Below are 14,138 nucleotides of genomic sequence, written 5' to 3'. Positions count from 1 at the left end.
GTATGTGTGTGTGCACCTTGGTTTGAATTCAAATATCATTGTTGTTGAGTAATAGGCCTATTCATCATGTTTTATGTCATATGTATTATTTTCTCTAAAACTCAGATGTATTTACAGAACAAAATTACAATAGCAAGTCTATTGATGAATAACTAGAAAGAAAAAAACATGGGTTTAAGAAGTTAAACAGGCGACACTGGGGAATCAGTTCAAACGTTCTTTATTTTTGTGTATAGCCTTTTCATAGCAGTTTGGCATAACAACATTGAGCTGTATTTGGTCATTGACGGACACTGATGTTTCAGGCAACGTTGCTGCTCATTGACTCGGCCACTCACACTGTTTGAAAACTCCCTATTTTAACTAATATTTCATCGTAATAATTTATCATACTTAAACATTTAAAAAACTATTCAATTCACAGCTGGGTGATCGCAGATGCGAAACTCGGAATTGCATACGGGTACAAGGAATCACAGTCTCAAAAAGCTAACACAAATAGAAAATGCCAAAACACTTAGGGGACATTTATGAGCACACGCATACTGTTTGATTGTCTGTTGGAACTAGTGTCTTATAAACATTTTTCATAAATTAAATAGTGCATCCAGGTTCGCCTCACAGGCGCGCACACGCACGCACACACGCACACAATGCTTTGATCAAAGGGCCCCTTTAGTTTGCCAACCAAGAGGAGAGGATCGGGGAGTCGTAAGAAGCTTATGGAAAGCTGACCCATTCCACGCGCTTAGCCAAGGGTTGCAGCTTCTCTTGATCATTTTCTTCTTGGGCAACACTTTTGTTCCATGTCCTTGATCAAAGTTAAAGAGAGTTCACTGAATTTTCAATAAGTTAACTCAGCAGTTGTTACGCTGTCAGAGAGACGAAGCGGCAGCTTCTCTCCACTCACACTGCTGCTGTTTGGGGTAATAGTTTGATGCCCAGGACCAGCCATTGGAAAACCATGCCTTTCGCCGACTCAATCCCATCGGATTGACTAACGTTTATTTCACCGCATTGTGAAAATGTAATGTAATTCACTCATTCTTCTCACAACACCTGAAATTTCCACGAGGACTGGTCTTTGTAATCCAAACAGTCCGTGTTGAAGTTGAGTTTCCAGGCCGCGGCCTGGTCCTTGTAATCCAGGCAGTCTGTGGGACCACTGAAGCTCAGTCCCGCTGCCCCATACCCTGGCGTGGAGAGGGACGAAGGCGGGCTCAGGTGGCTGGAGACCCCGTTGCTGCTCATGGGGCTCATGGTGGAGCCCGCAGCGGAGAGTTGGTGGTGCATAGGCGCCAAGTAAGATCCGCAATCCATCCCGCTGAAATAGGATGAGGATCCGGTGTAGCCTTGGCTGTATCCGGACGCCTGGGTGTAGGTCATCGGGTAGGACCGTTGCATACAAGAGGAGGAAGAGGTAGAGAGTGGGTCAGACAGCGGGGAGATGGAGGCCGGGCTCCAGATGGACACCGGGGCAGTACTGCTGCTTACGAGCGGGATTGAGGTGCTGGGAGGCGGTGTGAACTGTCCGCTGGCACCGCTCTCGGAGCTGGCTTCTCTCATTGGGGAACTTCTCTTTTTGACCGGTTTGGTCTTGCTCTGCGCACCGCTCTGGGACTGTTGTGCCTGCTGGCGACACTTCGCCCTTCGGTTTTTAAACCATACCTGGAAGAAGAATTAATGTGTTGAATTGTAGTAATAAAATGGAGAGGATGCTCAGTCAGTTTATTTATCACCCTTTGAACGCAAAAAAAATGTGTTGTAGCGTTTTAATTCATGTTTAATTTCAATACAGTCTGCCATAGTGGATGCAAAAGAAGAGGCTCGTAGGACTATACACTGGGGGGTGAACACTCCAATTATCAGAGTGGAGAAGACACGCTCTGAAGTGACGTCTGGGAGCTTGACTTCTCAAATCCAAAATTAACGAGCTGTGTAAGTGGCCTTGACTCAAAACCCGGATGATCGCGTGTGTTTACCCAAAAGCCTAGGGACTCACCTGGACACGAGACTCAGGTAAATTGATCTTCAGGGCCACCTCCTCGCGCATAAAGATGTCTGGGTAGCGGGTCTTGGCGAACAAGTTCTCCAGAATGTCCAGCTGGGCGCGCGTAAAGGTCGTCCTCTCGCGCCTCTGTTTACGAGGGGCGCCTGTATGAGAAAAGGTCTGTTCGTTAAGTCAACATTAAGTAGCCCATCTTACAAATACAAACAGGTTATTGCTTTAGGAGAAAAACTTTGTTTTATCCTACATGGGCTCATCAATGTGGCTTGTCAACTGTAGCCTATCCAATTGAGATAGATACATAGTTTTTCGGTTGATATTTCAGACAGGGGAGATTTTTCTTTGCTCAGATCTCTTATTGTAAACATTTCCAAGACATGATTCTTGTTAGTTTAGGATCATTAATAATTGACATGTAGTACACCCCACGAGGACCAGAAGAATATTGTAGCGTATAATGTACAACATTATCCCCTCGTAGTTTAGATAATTCACTACAGACATAAATACGTTAGATGAGAATGTTTATAAAGCCAATGGCAAATTATATCGAAAACACAACTTTCGATTAAATTATAATTCCAAGGCTACATTAGTATATATTTTTAACTTGTTTTTATCTTATCGTTATCAGTTCATTTAATCATAATTTCGTAAGAAATAGACGCGACAATAAACAAATCAAATCTATGCAATAGGCCTAAGCTATTTGAGGTGATTTCATTATTTCATGTGTAATAAATGTCTTCCATGACCTCACCTGGATAGCCGATAGACGGATGGAGAAGGTCCATTCCGGAGGCAGACAAACTCAGACCGTTGACTGTGTACTGCGGCTGCTTCAGATAAGACATCATTCTAGCCTCCGATCGAAGGGCAAAGTTGCAGAGAATTTTGAAAACAAAAAGGCGTTGAAAAGTACCCTTTTTAGTTTAGTCCTCAAGTGTTGGATTCTTCTCAATTCTTCTGCCGAAACCTGAACAGAACACAACAGGAAAGAGAGAGAGGGTGGTTTTGGTTAAAAAGGATAAGTCCTTGGTTATTCGTTGGAGGCGTTACGCGCTCTTTACGCAGCGAGGTGAATTTAAAACATGAGCGTCGTCCTGCACCGCCAGCGCTCTTAAAGCAGATTGGAGACCCCCAGCTGTCCTTGTGGACTGAGGATCCTCTGTCTGTCTTACAAACGTTTGCGCCACCTACTACCCCCCACCCCTCACACACACACACCACCACCACCATCATCACCACATCCTACCAGCACCAAAAACATCCCATCATTTCAGCACGCCTTCTTCGAGAACAAAAACATTGTCGTTAAAATGCGCACACACATTGGGCTCCAAAAAGGCAAGGCGTACCATTAGCATAGTACCCACAGGTTAGCATCAGCTAATTGTCTCCAGTATAGACGGCATGATTGGGGGCCATTTGCAAAGACAAAGCCCACTGTTGACCAGATAAATAATGCTGATGACAAAAGAGCCGTTGGCGACAAAAAAAAGAGACAATACTGTAAACCCAGCGCTCTACATATTCAGGCAATTAAACTACCACAGCATCTTACATTCTATCTATAGAATGTGTCTGCTGAAAGGGCGAAATCCCTTCTACATTTAAATGTGAACGGCAATTTAGCAAAATGACGAGAAACTTGGGGAAACTGTTCCATAATTGTAATTCGAGCCGACATTATTGACACTCCCTGGGCGATTTCTACCTAATTAATAGCTCCCGGTAATTAGATTTAGGTGGTGAGACTATCGAAGAGTGTTGATTAGCAAAAACCACTTTATCTTAATCTAAGCAAACAAGCACTTGCTCCGCAATTAAGAACCGATCACATTTATCTCATTCGGTGGAGAGTCTGTTTTTTAGAGAGTTATTTCCTATAATAAAACATTATCCTACACTAAATGAAAATGTTTCCTTCATAAATTCAACAACATCGTATTTGATATTAAATGTAGCCTACACTGTTAGGTCTAATAAACCCTCAATAATCCTTATGTACATTTGTTTGGAAGAACCAACAATCTATCCATCAATCGCCCAGAAAGGAAACAATGTATTTTCCCACTATCCACTTGAATGGTGAGGAAACAAACATTATTTTGGTAGTAATTATTAGACTATCTGCCTAATAATATAGCCTAGGTCTATGTATTTTGGCCCCAAACGGCGAACAATATTTTCTAGCGTCATATTGATCTCGCACACTTGTATTGTACATTTCAAAGAGATCTACATTGAAATTACATTTGAACTTTGGCCTATAAAAAAACTACAAATACAAAAACACAAACACGGGATCGCAGGGTGTAGTGTATTACAATGTAATAATATATAAGGATGCATGTCTGTTAATTTATGAAAGGATAAGCTTACAAAACGTTTTACCAATCAAATAGCCTGCATTTAGCAAATCATAAGTAGTTACATTCAAGTTGATAGTTGGAATGTTTCGTTGTAGCCCATGGTCCTATTAGATTGGAACCAATCTGCTCCTACCTGTAGAATCGAAGTTGCAACTGCGAGTTCCCTCCTCCTCTCGTGCACGCACGCATCCCAATACTTCATACGTTTTTATATGTAACGGCCACCGGCCTCAATCTGTCACTTTTTTTCACCCAGACCCATCTACCGGTTGCTCCACATCCGTTCAATAATAATTACCCTGTCCGAGAATTAATTATTATTGCCCACAAGTTTTTTTTCTCACAAAGTTTAAAAAAAAAGAAATTAACGAGATAATCCGTACGGCACGCGCTGCCCTGATTACAGGACGCTAGCCGCGACTCCGAGCGCTCCGCATTCGGGCTGATTAATTTTCTGCGTCACGAAAATAAAACAAAGACTGCCATTGTATTTACTAAGCCAGCTGACTGCCAGACAACCTCCCCCAAACTCACTCACTTTCCCAAACTGATACAGGCTGCATAATAATAATAACAATAATAATAATAGGCTAATTATCATATTAGATATAGGCCTAATATAATAATATTACTACTAATAATAATGGTAATAATATGCGAATATAAGAAGAAGAAGAAGAAGAAGAAGAATCTTATTATCATTAAGCTAGCGTGACATTTAAATATATATATATATATATTAACTGCAAATGCAGGGCTTTTCAACAGTTCAGTTGGGCTTTCCCAGCAGGCAACAAACTATAAAACAAACTTCTCAATCAACATCCATAAACAACATTTTCGTCTTGATGAATATGGGTTACAGCATGCTCTGAGTTCTCCTTCTGTAGCCCTTTATGCTAGTAGCTGTATTGCCTCCAGTGTAGCCGCCATTGCCAGAGAGCAAGAGAGGTGAGGGGTGGGAAAAGTTCTTTTTAAACACGCCTCCACAATTATCGCTCCATGCGAAGGGATTTCCATCACAAAGAGCACTTGGTACTGTTGAAAGATCAGAAATGACACGATAGAGATATGTAGGCCTATATAAGATGCTTGGCGATGACAAGCACGGTTAGCACAAATAAGATGGGCCGAAGATTGCAAAAGAGGAAAGAATTACAAAAATTGGCAAGACAGAGATAGCCAATACAGTTCTATTGATGGATGAAATGGAAATAACTGTATAGAATGTTACTCTGGCAAACAGAATATGTCCTTATTAATCATACTCTGGGCAACATATTGCGTAATATTTAGATGATATGCTACAGAGCGTGTGTTGATCATTTTAACCAGAGGGAGATTTGCTAAATAACCCTGACAGCTAATGGAATAAGCAAGGGAAATTATGTGGAGTGATGTTGAACGTTTCCATGCGACGTTGGTCTCCTGAAATAGGCTACCAATGGGCTGATTAAAAAATATATTATGGATTTGTTGTGACTGTCCTCACCACTGTCCTCACCGCAGCCCATAACATGTCATGGTTATCAGTGTCATTAGAAATACCACCTCTTGTCTCCTGAGTAGAGCTCCTGGCCCCAATGAACGATGATCCATTGGCGTGTACTCCGCGAGCGCACCGCAGCGCCCCTATCTTCATGGCAAAGGTGAGGATGACAATCGAATAGCAATCAAACAATTAATAAAAGCAATAATGTTTCACACAAATTAACCAGTCCCGCTGTATATTAGGGCAAATAGCATTGCTCGAGTTATTGTCGGTCGTGATTTTTAGCCTAATTGGTTTCGTTTTGTTGTTTTTCTTCTGTTTTATTTAAACTAGTTTGAACCAAAAATGATTTTATCGATAATGTTAGCAACATTATTATTGTTATGCAAGCATATATGTTTGTTAGTCAACTGCACTGATTTATAAGTGAAGTTCTAGCCAGGCCTCGCCGCGAGGAAGGGGAATATACATTCTTGGGGACTTGACTGTCACGGTTTGGTAAATGTAACCCTCTCAGTGAGATTTAAAATCTCTGGCACACGCAGCACCCCTCATCCCTCTCTCTCTCTCTCTCTCTGTCTCTCTCTCTCTCTCTCTCTCTCTCTCTCTCTCTCTCTCTCTCTCTCTCTCTCTCAAACAACACCCTTCTCGCACATATTCACGCATCATGTACCTGCTATTCCCTCAGAAATAATATTCATCTTCGTATTTTTGTATTTAAAAAACAAATAAATAAATAATTCCCTTTCCAGTCAAAATATATATTTTCTTGCTCACTGTCATTTTAGCTTTTACATTTCGAGAGAGAAAAACCTATTTTGGGATATTTCAAAAGGCTTTTTCAAGAACGAATTCACACAGCTTATCTGTGAATACAACCGCTACTTTTTTGTTTCTCTTCACCCACGCCCCCCCCCCCCCCACACACACACACACTCATCCCGTTTCTTTCCCCCTCTCCCGTTTTTGTCCTAGGGGACAGGTTGCGTTTTGGTGGGGATTAGCGTCTGAATTTGATTAGCCAGCAAGCTAATTGTTACCAGTGCTCTTTTCACTGTCTAGTTGTCACTGCATTGGTAGCAGCCTACGTTTAGGTGCAACATTTTCTGCAAAATAGCCTTAGTCTATTCGTAATTTCTCTATCTCTTGTTAAAGCGCCTATAGGCCTACTCCTTAAATGTGCCAATTTAATCGTGGTTTATTGAATGATGCCTGAATAACTTTATGTGAAAATGAAAACTAAGTAGTGTTAGTATACCAGTTAGCCGGTGTTTATGACCATCTGCTATATGAATAAATGCAGTAAACTAAATCAATGGAGGTCAGGCCCCTGAACCAGCCTGGTTTGCAAGAGTGTGGTCTCTAGAAATTAAACATTCGGCTGTATGCCTCAAATTCAAGCTTTCAAACGCTTTCAAATTCAAGTGAAATATGGAATGCTATTCAATTTATTATCGCATATAGTCCTTCGCCTTCATTATATTTTGAAGAGAACCCTAAATGATTAAATAAACAACTTATATCTCTAATATTTCGTTTCCCGTGTCTCTCAGATGAGTGAAGCCATATTGCTCGTGGCTCACACTGTCGCCTTTCATCTCGAGCTCTGATACATAATTCATCGGTAAATATCGCATAGCCCCGGGGAGCGCTCGGGCTAAACGGGGCTCTGATTGTAAAAGGTGAACGCGCTTGTTAACGTCTGTGGCAATATGCCCTCCCTCTGACTCCCGTCCAATTGAAGGAGTCACGGTTTCTCCTGCTGCTAGGGAGAACGAATTGGGGACTTTAAGAATCGTGGGACTGGGAATGGCTCAAAGTAAAGCTCCATACATGCATGATAGGGTCCCAGTCAACTGTATCTAATGTATTACTGCTATAATAATAAACATAGTAATAATAATATTCTAATAACAGTGTTATTACTCATCACTATAAATACATTTATCAAATATTGTTGTCTTATATGGTTTGAAGAACACATTCAATATATTGTATACTAAATCCATATCAATGATGTCATAGTTCAGTTCAATGTCATTCAGCTGTCCAGCTCAAGGTCAGATCGATGTCTTGGCCTACTCACTCACCCCATCTGCCACACACACACACACACACACACACACACACACACACACACACACACACACACACACACACACACACACACACACACACACACACACACACACACACACACCATCTGCACCATACAGCTACAATGTTATAACTTTATTGATGAACATGTTGGCGACATAAAAGTATTCAAAGTATTGATAGGACGGCATAAGTATTGAGTTGTCATTACTTGATAATACAGCAGGTGGTTACATTCAAACGCAGTAGTTATGAAGCTTCAGTATCTGTTACTCAGATACTCTGTTACTGTTTCCAGCTTCTGGTTGACTCATTCTATCATCTTCACTCCTCTTCACTGCCACTCAGGTAAGCTCAGGTGAGAATGTATTCATTCCTGGTTCCTACCATTAAGACTGTTCTTACATTGTCAACTTATCTGGCAAAAGTAGAAAAGTCATCCATCTTTTCTCCCCTTTGCAGTCTCCCTAACTACAGGGGTGGAGTCAGATGATTGACAGCTAGGCCCAAGGGACTAATTCAAACTACTAACAATTACTTCTACTATTATTAGGTGATTAGTTGGGAGATAGCCACAACATTGCTCAAAATACAGAAAAATACATATATTAAGAAGATAACTATATATACATAATAAACATAATCCATACGAGTGTCTGTGGGAGGTTGGAATGCCTCGTCCCTGCTGGTACCTCGTTAACCTCCCAGGGCTTGTGGGTAGTGTTATGCCCACGAGAGGCCTTAAACCCGTGCAGTAGTTTTCAGGTTCTGGTCCCTGGAGGGCTAGGACCCCCAGAGTGAGAGGGAGGGGGAGGGATGGAGGAGGGCCAAACAAAAACACACCCTGATATCCTGACAGCAAACAGCCCTCCTACTGACGCTTAGCATCTGGAGGCAATGACCCCCCCCACACACACACACACACCCACACGCACCCACACACACACACACACACACACACACACACACAAACACACACACACACACACACACACACACACACACACACACACGCATGCACTCCCACTCCCACACGCGCACGTACACGCTCCCCCCCCCCACACACACACACACACACCCACACACACACACACACACACACACACACACACACACACACACACACACACACACACACACACACACACACACACACACACACACGCACCCACACACACACACACACACACACACACACACACACACACACACACACACACACACACACACACACACACACACACACGCACTCCCACTCCCACACGCGCACGTACACGCTCCCCCCCCACACACACTCACACACACACACACACACACACACACACACACACACACACACACACACACACACACACACACACACACACACACGAAGACACAGGTTTTATTGTTTCAAACACAAACTTAGAGTTGCATGTAGCTCAAGTTCTATGAAGCTTGTTTTTGCAGGTCATGGAAAAGGCTTGAATTTGAGCTTTATTTTATTGTATTATTTTACGTCACTCTCAAATGGATGGTGAGCGAGCAGCTAAAGTCCAAATAAACAGCTTTATAATTAGGCTAATATAGCATCATTTGTGGTTTCATTTAGGATTAAAAACAGAGGGAAAGAGAATAAAAGAGAAACAAAAACAGATGAACAAAGGTAGAAAAAGAGCAGGGGTGGAAAACAAAGATGGAGAGAGGGAGGAGGAGTGTAAAGTTAATCCAGGCTGAATCGTTGGGTCTGGCTGCAGGAGTGACACTGAAAACAGTTTTTGTTTCTATTCTTTCTTTTCTCTCCAAATTTGCTCTCCCCTTTCCCTCTCTTGTCTCTTCCTCCTGTGCCCCTCACCATTTCTCGGCCTCCTTATCCTTTTTAATTAGAGGGGCTATTCTGCAGCATGGAAGGCCCTAATCCCTACTGACCAACAATGCAAAAAGGCAGCCTTTGAACAGCCGAACTGTCCCCCCCCCCCATCCACCACACCCACTACTCGAAACACTACCCAAACATTCAAGGCTCCCACCATTGGGAAAACCAGACTTCACTCTTTATCCAACTGTTTGGCCAAAGCGCAGAGGGGACCCAGTGCAAACTGAAAGTCTTTGAAAGATGTCTGAGTTTATTGCGAGATCCTCCAAGAGTGGGTTGGATCACTCCAACAACAAGACAGAGGTCAGAACTAGATAATTCATTAAGGAAAAATATTTCCAAGAATTTTGGGCACTATTATATCAAGTTTCTTCACTGGCAATAAGTTTAGCTTTCTGTAACTACGAAGATAATATTCCAAATTTAGTATAACTCTATTGCAAAAATCTATCAAACATCACTGGTTTTTACAGCAAAGACATAGAGCTAGCAAAAGAAAGGAAGTTAACGAGGGGTTAAGCAAGTGCATATGTATGCAGAGGGAAAGAAAGAAGGAGAAACTGTGATGAAAAATAAAACTGACCCAGGAAGCCCTTTGCTGTATTAATAGAGAAGTAGAAAAGGGTTAGAGGGCAAATGATGTAGAGACATGCTACGGGGTTCGGAAAGATGGAAATTCTCCCAGTTCACATCAGGCCTCATTTACATACACATTAACATATCTTATTGTGATCCTAGAAGTCTATTAATGTTGACCCTTGTTGTTAAATGCCTAGTTAGTAGATAATAATGTCCTGTCTTGTTAAAAAAAATGCATGTCCTCTCATTACTTTTAAATAACTGCCATATTGAGAAAGGGGGGTTGGAGAAGTGAGGAGAAAGGAACAGATGTAGGTTCATAAAAGTCTCTCCACACTACTCATAACACAACTATACATCCATATCATAAAATAATGTTATTTTAAGCAATCATGAACTCATTTATCCACAATGCTTTCAGTACATAGCCAGACTTCCCGCTATTACTACAAAATGCGGAACTGATAATTGCTTGCCCGAAATTTCATGTAGATTCTTCTTCCTCATAGTAATCGAAACAGAAAAGTGTTTGTTTTGAATGGAGGCCACAAGAAGATTTTCAGTATGCATTTAATACCAATACTGCCTAAAGCCATGACACTACTAATGCTTTGTCTAATATTTGATGGTCTATGTTTGATAAGGTAATAGGCCACCAATTTTAATTAGGAAAATAATGTATATGGGGCATATGCATTTGTATAGTCATCCTAAATAACACTTTACATACACTTCTGCTAATAGCACATATTTTGAGCAGAATGGTTTGATGAATTATTAGACTTGCCAGTATGAATATTGCCCAAGATATGAATGGCTTAAGAAACAGTGTCAACCCTGTACAGCCAGCAAGACTCCTTGTTGGTACGCTGTCTCCACACCACCCTGTACAGCCAGCAAGACTCCTTGTTGTTACACTGGCTCCACACCACCCTGTACAGCCAGCAAGACTCCTTGTTGGTACGCTGTCTCCACACCACCCTATACAGCCAGCAAGACTCCTTGTTGGTACGCTGTCTCCACGCCACCCTATACAGCCAGCAAGACTCCTTGTTGTTACACTGGCTCCACACCACCCTGTACAGCCAGCAAGACTCCTTGTTGGTACGCTGTCTCCACACCACCCTATACAGCCAGCAAGACTCCTTGTTGTTACACTGGCTCCACACCACCCTGTACAGCCAGCAAGACTCCTTGTTGGTACGCTGTCTCCACGCCACCCTATACAGCCAGCAAGACTCCTTGTTGTTACACTGGCTCCACACCACCCTGTACAGCCAGCAAGACTCCTTGTTGGTACGCTGTCTCCACACCACCCTATACAGCCAGCAAGACTCCTTGTTGTTACACTGGCTCCATACCACCCTGTACAGCCAGCAAGACTCCTTGTTGTTACACTGGCTCCACACCACCCTGTACAGCCAGCAAGACTCCTTGTTGTTACACTGGCTCCACACCACCCTGTACAGCCAGCAAGACTCCTTGTTGTTACACTGGCTCCACACCACCCTGTACAGCCAGCAAGACTCCTTGTTGTTACACTGGCTCCACACCACCCTGTACAGCCAGCAAGACTCCTTGTTGTTACACTGGCTCCACACCACCCTGTACAGCCAGCAAGACTCCTTGTTGTTACACTGGCTCCACACCACCCTGTACAGCCAGCAAGACTCCTTGTTGGTACGCTGTCTCCACGCCACCCTATACAGCCAGCAAGACTCCTTGTTGGTACACTGGCTCCACACCACCCTGTACAGCCAGCAAGACTCCTTGTTGGTACGCTGTCTCCACGCCACCCTATACAGCCAGCAAGACTCCTTGTTGGTACACTGTCTCCACACCACCCTGTACAGCCAGCAAGACTCCTTGTTGTTACACTGTCTCCACACCACCCTGTACAGCCAGCAAGACTCCTTGTTGGTACGCTGTCTCCACGCCACCCTATACAGCCAGCAAGACTCCTGGTTGGTACACTGGCTCCACACCACCCTGTACAGCCAGCAAGACTCCTTGTTGGTACGCTGTCTCCACGCCACCCTATACAGCCAGCAAGACTCCTGGTTCGTACACTGGCTCCACACCACCCTGTACAGCCAGCAAGACTCCTGGTTGGTACACTGGCTCCACACCACCCTGTACAGCCAGCAAGACTCCTGGTTGCTACACTGGCTCCACGCCACCCTGTACAGCCAGCAAGACTCCTGGTTGTTACACTGGCTCCACACCACCCTGTACAGCCAGCAAGACTCCTTGTTGTTACACTGGCTCCACACCACCCTGTACAGCCAGCAAGACTCCTTGTTGGTACGCTGTCTCCACGCCACCCTATACAGCCAGCAAGACTCCTGGTTGGTACACTGGCTCCACACCACCCTATACAGCCAGCAAGACTCCTGGTTGCTACACTGGCTCCACGCCACCCTATACAGCCAGCAAGACTCCTTGTTGTTACACTGGCTCCACACCACCCTGTACAGCCAGCAAGACTCCTTGTTGTTACACTGGCTCCACACCACCCTGTACAGCCAGCAAGACTCCTTGTTGTTACACTGGCTCCACACCACCCTGTACAGCCAGCAAGACTCCTTGTTGTTACACTGGCTCCACACCACCCTGTACAGCCAGCAAGACTCCTTGTTGTTACACTGGCTCCACACCACCCTGTACAGCCAGCAAGACTCCTTGTTGTTACACTGGCTCCACACCACCCTGTACAGCCAGCAAGACTCCTTGTTGGTACGCTGTCTCCACGCCACCCTATACAGCCAGCAAGACTCCTTGTTGGTACACTGGCTCCACACCACCCTGTACAGCCAGCAAGACTCCTTGTTGGTACGCTGTCTCCACGCCACCCTATACAGCCAGCAAGACTCCTTGTTGGTACACTGTCTCCACACCACCCTGTACAGCCAGCAAGACTCCTTGTTGTTACACTGTCTCCACACCACCCTGTACAGCCAGCAAGACTCCTTGTTGGTACGCTGTCTCCACGCCACCCTATACAGCCAGCAAGACTCCTGGTTGGTACACTGGCTCCACACCACCCTGTACAGCCAGCAAGACTCCTTGTTGGTACGCTGTCTCCACGCCACCCTATACAGCCAGCAAGACTCCTGGTTGGTACACTGGCTCCACACCACCCTGTACAGCCAGCAAGACTCCTGGTTGGTACACTGGCTCCACACCACCCTGTACAGCCAGCAAGACTCCTGGTTGCTACACTGGCTCCACGCCACCCTGTACAGCCAGCAAGACTCCTGGTTGTTACACTGGCTCCACACCACCCTGTACAGCCAGCAAGACTCCTTGTTGTTACACTGGCTCCACACCACCCTGTACAGCCAGCAAGACTCCTTGTTGGTACGCTGTCTCCACGCCACCCTATACAGCCAGCAAGACTCCTGGTTGGTACACTGGCTCCACACCACCCTATACAGCCAGCAAGACTCCTGGTTGCTACACTGGCTCCACGCCACCCTGTACAGCCAGCAAGACTCCTGGTTGCTACACTGGCTCCATGCCACCCTGTACAGCCAGCAAGACTCCTGGTTGCTACACTGGCTCCATGCCACCCTGTACAGCCAGCAAGACCCAGGCCAGACCAGCCAAACACAGTATGGGCAAACTGCACTGTTAATCACATGCCCAATATTTCCATAGCAGGCAATTAGCATCCAGCTTTTATGTGTGAAATGGGCAGAGGCAGAGAACGAGAGAGTTATGAACGACAAC

At 44.4% G+C, this 14,138-nt stretch overlaps 1 protein-coding gene across 1 annotated transcript; it reads right to left on the bottom strand.

Annotated features, from left to right (window-relative positions):
• Positions 1-203: 203 nt before the first annotated feature.
• On the bottom strand, positions 204-4,825 carry LOC135557815 (homeobox protein OTX2-like). Its single transcript, XM_064991447.1, has 5 exons — positions 4,517-4,825; positions 2,931-2,984; positions 2,769-2,844; positions 2,003-2,154; positions 204-1,668 (listed from the first exon to the last, which is right to left on the bottom strand). Exons 1-5 carry the CDS (start codon positions 4,583-4,585, stop codon positions 1,051-1,053), a joined length of 969 nt encoding a protein of 322 aa, XP_064847519.1. The 5' UTR covers positions 4,586-4,825; the 3' UTR covers positions 204-1,050.
• Between the last annotated feature and the right edge of the window lie 9,313 nt (positions 4,826-14,138).

The sequence above is a fragment of the Oncorhynchus masou genome, chromosome 16, assembly GCF_036934945.1.
Source record: "Oncorhynchus masou masou isolate Uvic2021 chromosome 16, UVic_Omas_1.1, whole genome shotgun sequence".
Taxonomy (NCBI): Eukaryota; Metazoa; Chordata; class Actinopteri; order Salmoniformes; family Salmonidae; genus Oncorhynchus; species Oncorhynchus masou.
The sequence above is the reverse complement of the archived record's forward strand: the minus strand, read 5'-3'. Positions and strand labels throughout refer to the sequence as shown.

Excerpts from the sequence above, each read along its gene's own strand:
- LOC135557815 (XM_064991447.1), bottom strand. The coding sequence starts at position 4,585 with ATGAAGTATTGGGATGCGTGCGTGCACGAGAGGAGGAGGGAACTCGCA. Across the intron at positions 2,985-4,516 it reads TTGCAACTTCGATTCTACAG|GTTTCGGCAGAAGAATTGAG; the intron begins GTAGGAGCAGAT and ends TGTTCTGTTCAG. Across the intron at positions 2,845-2,930 it reads TGAGGACTAAACTAAAAAGG|CCGCAGTACACAGTCAACGG; the intron begins GTACTTTTCAAC and ends TATCTGAAGCAG.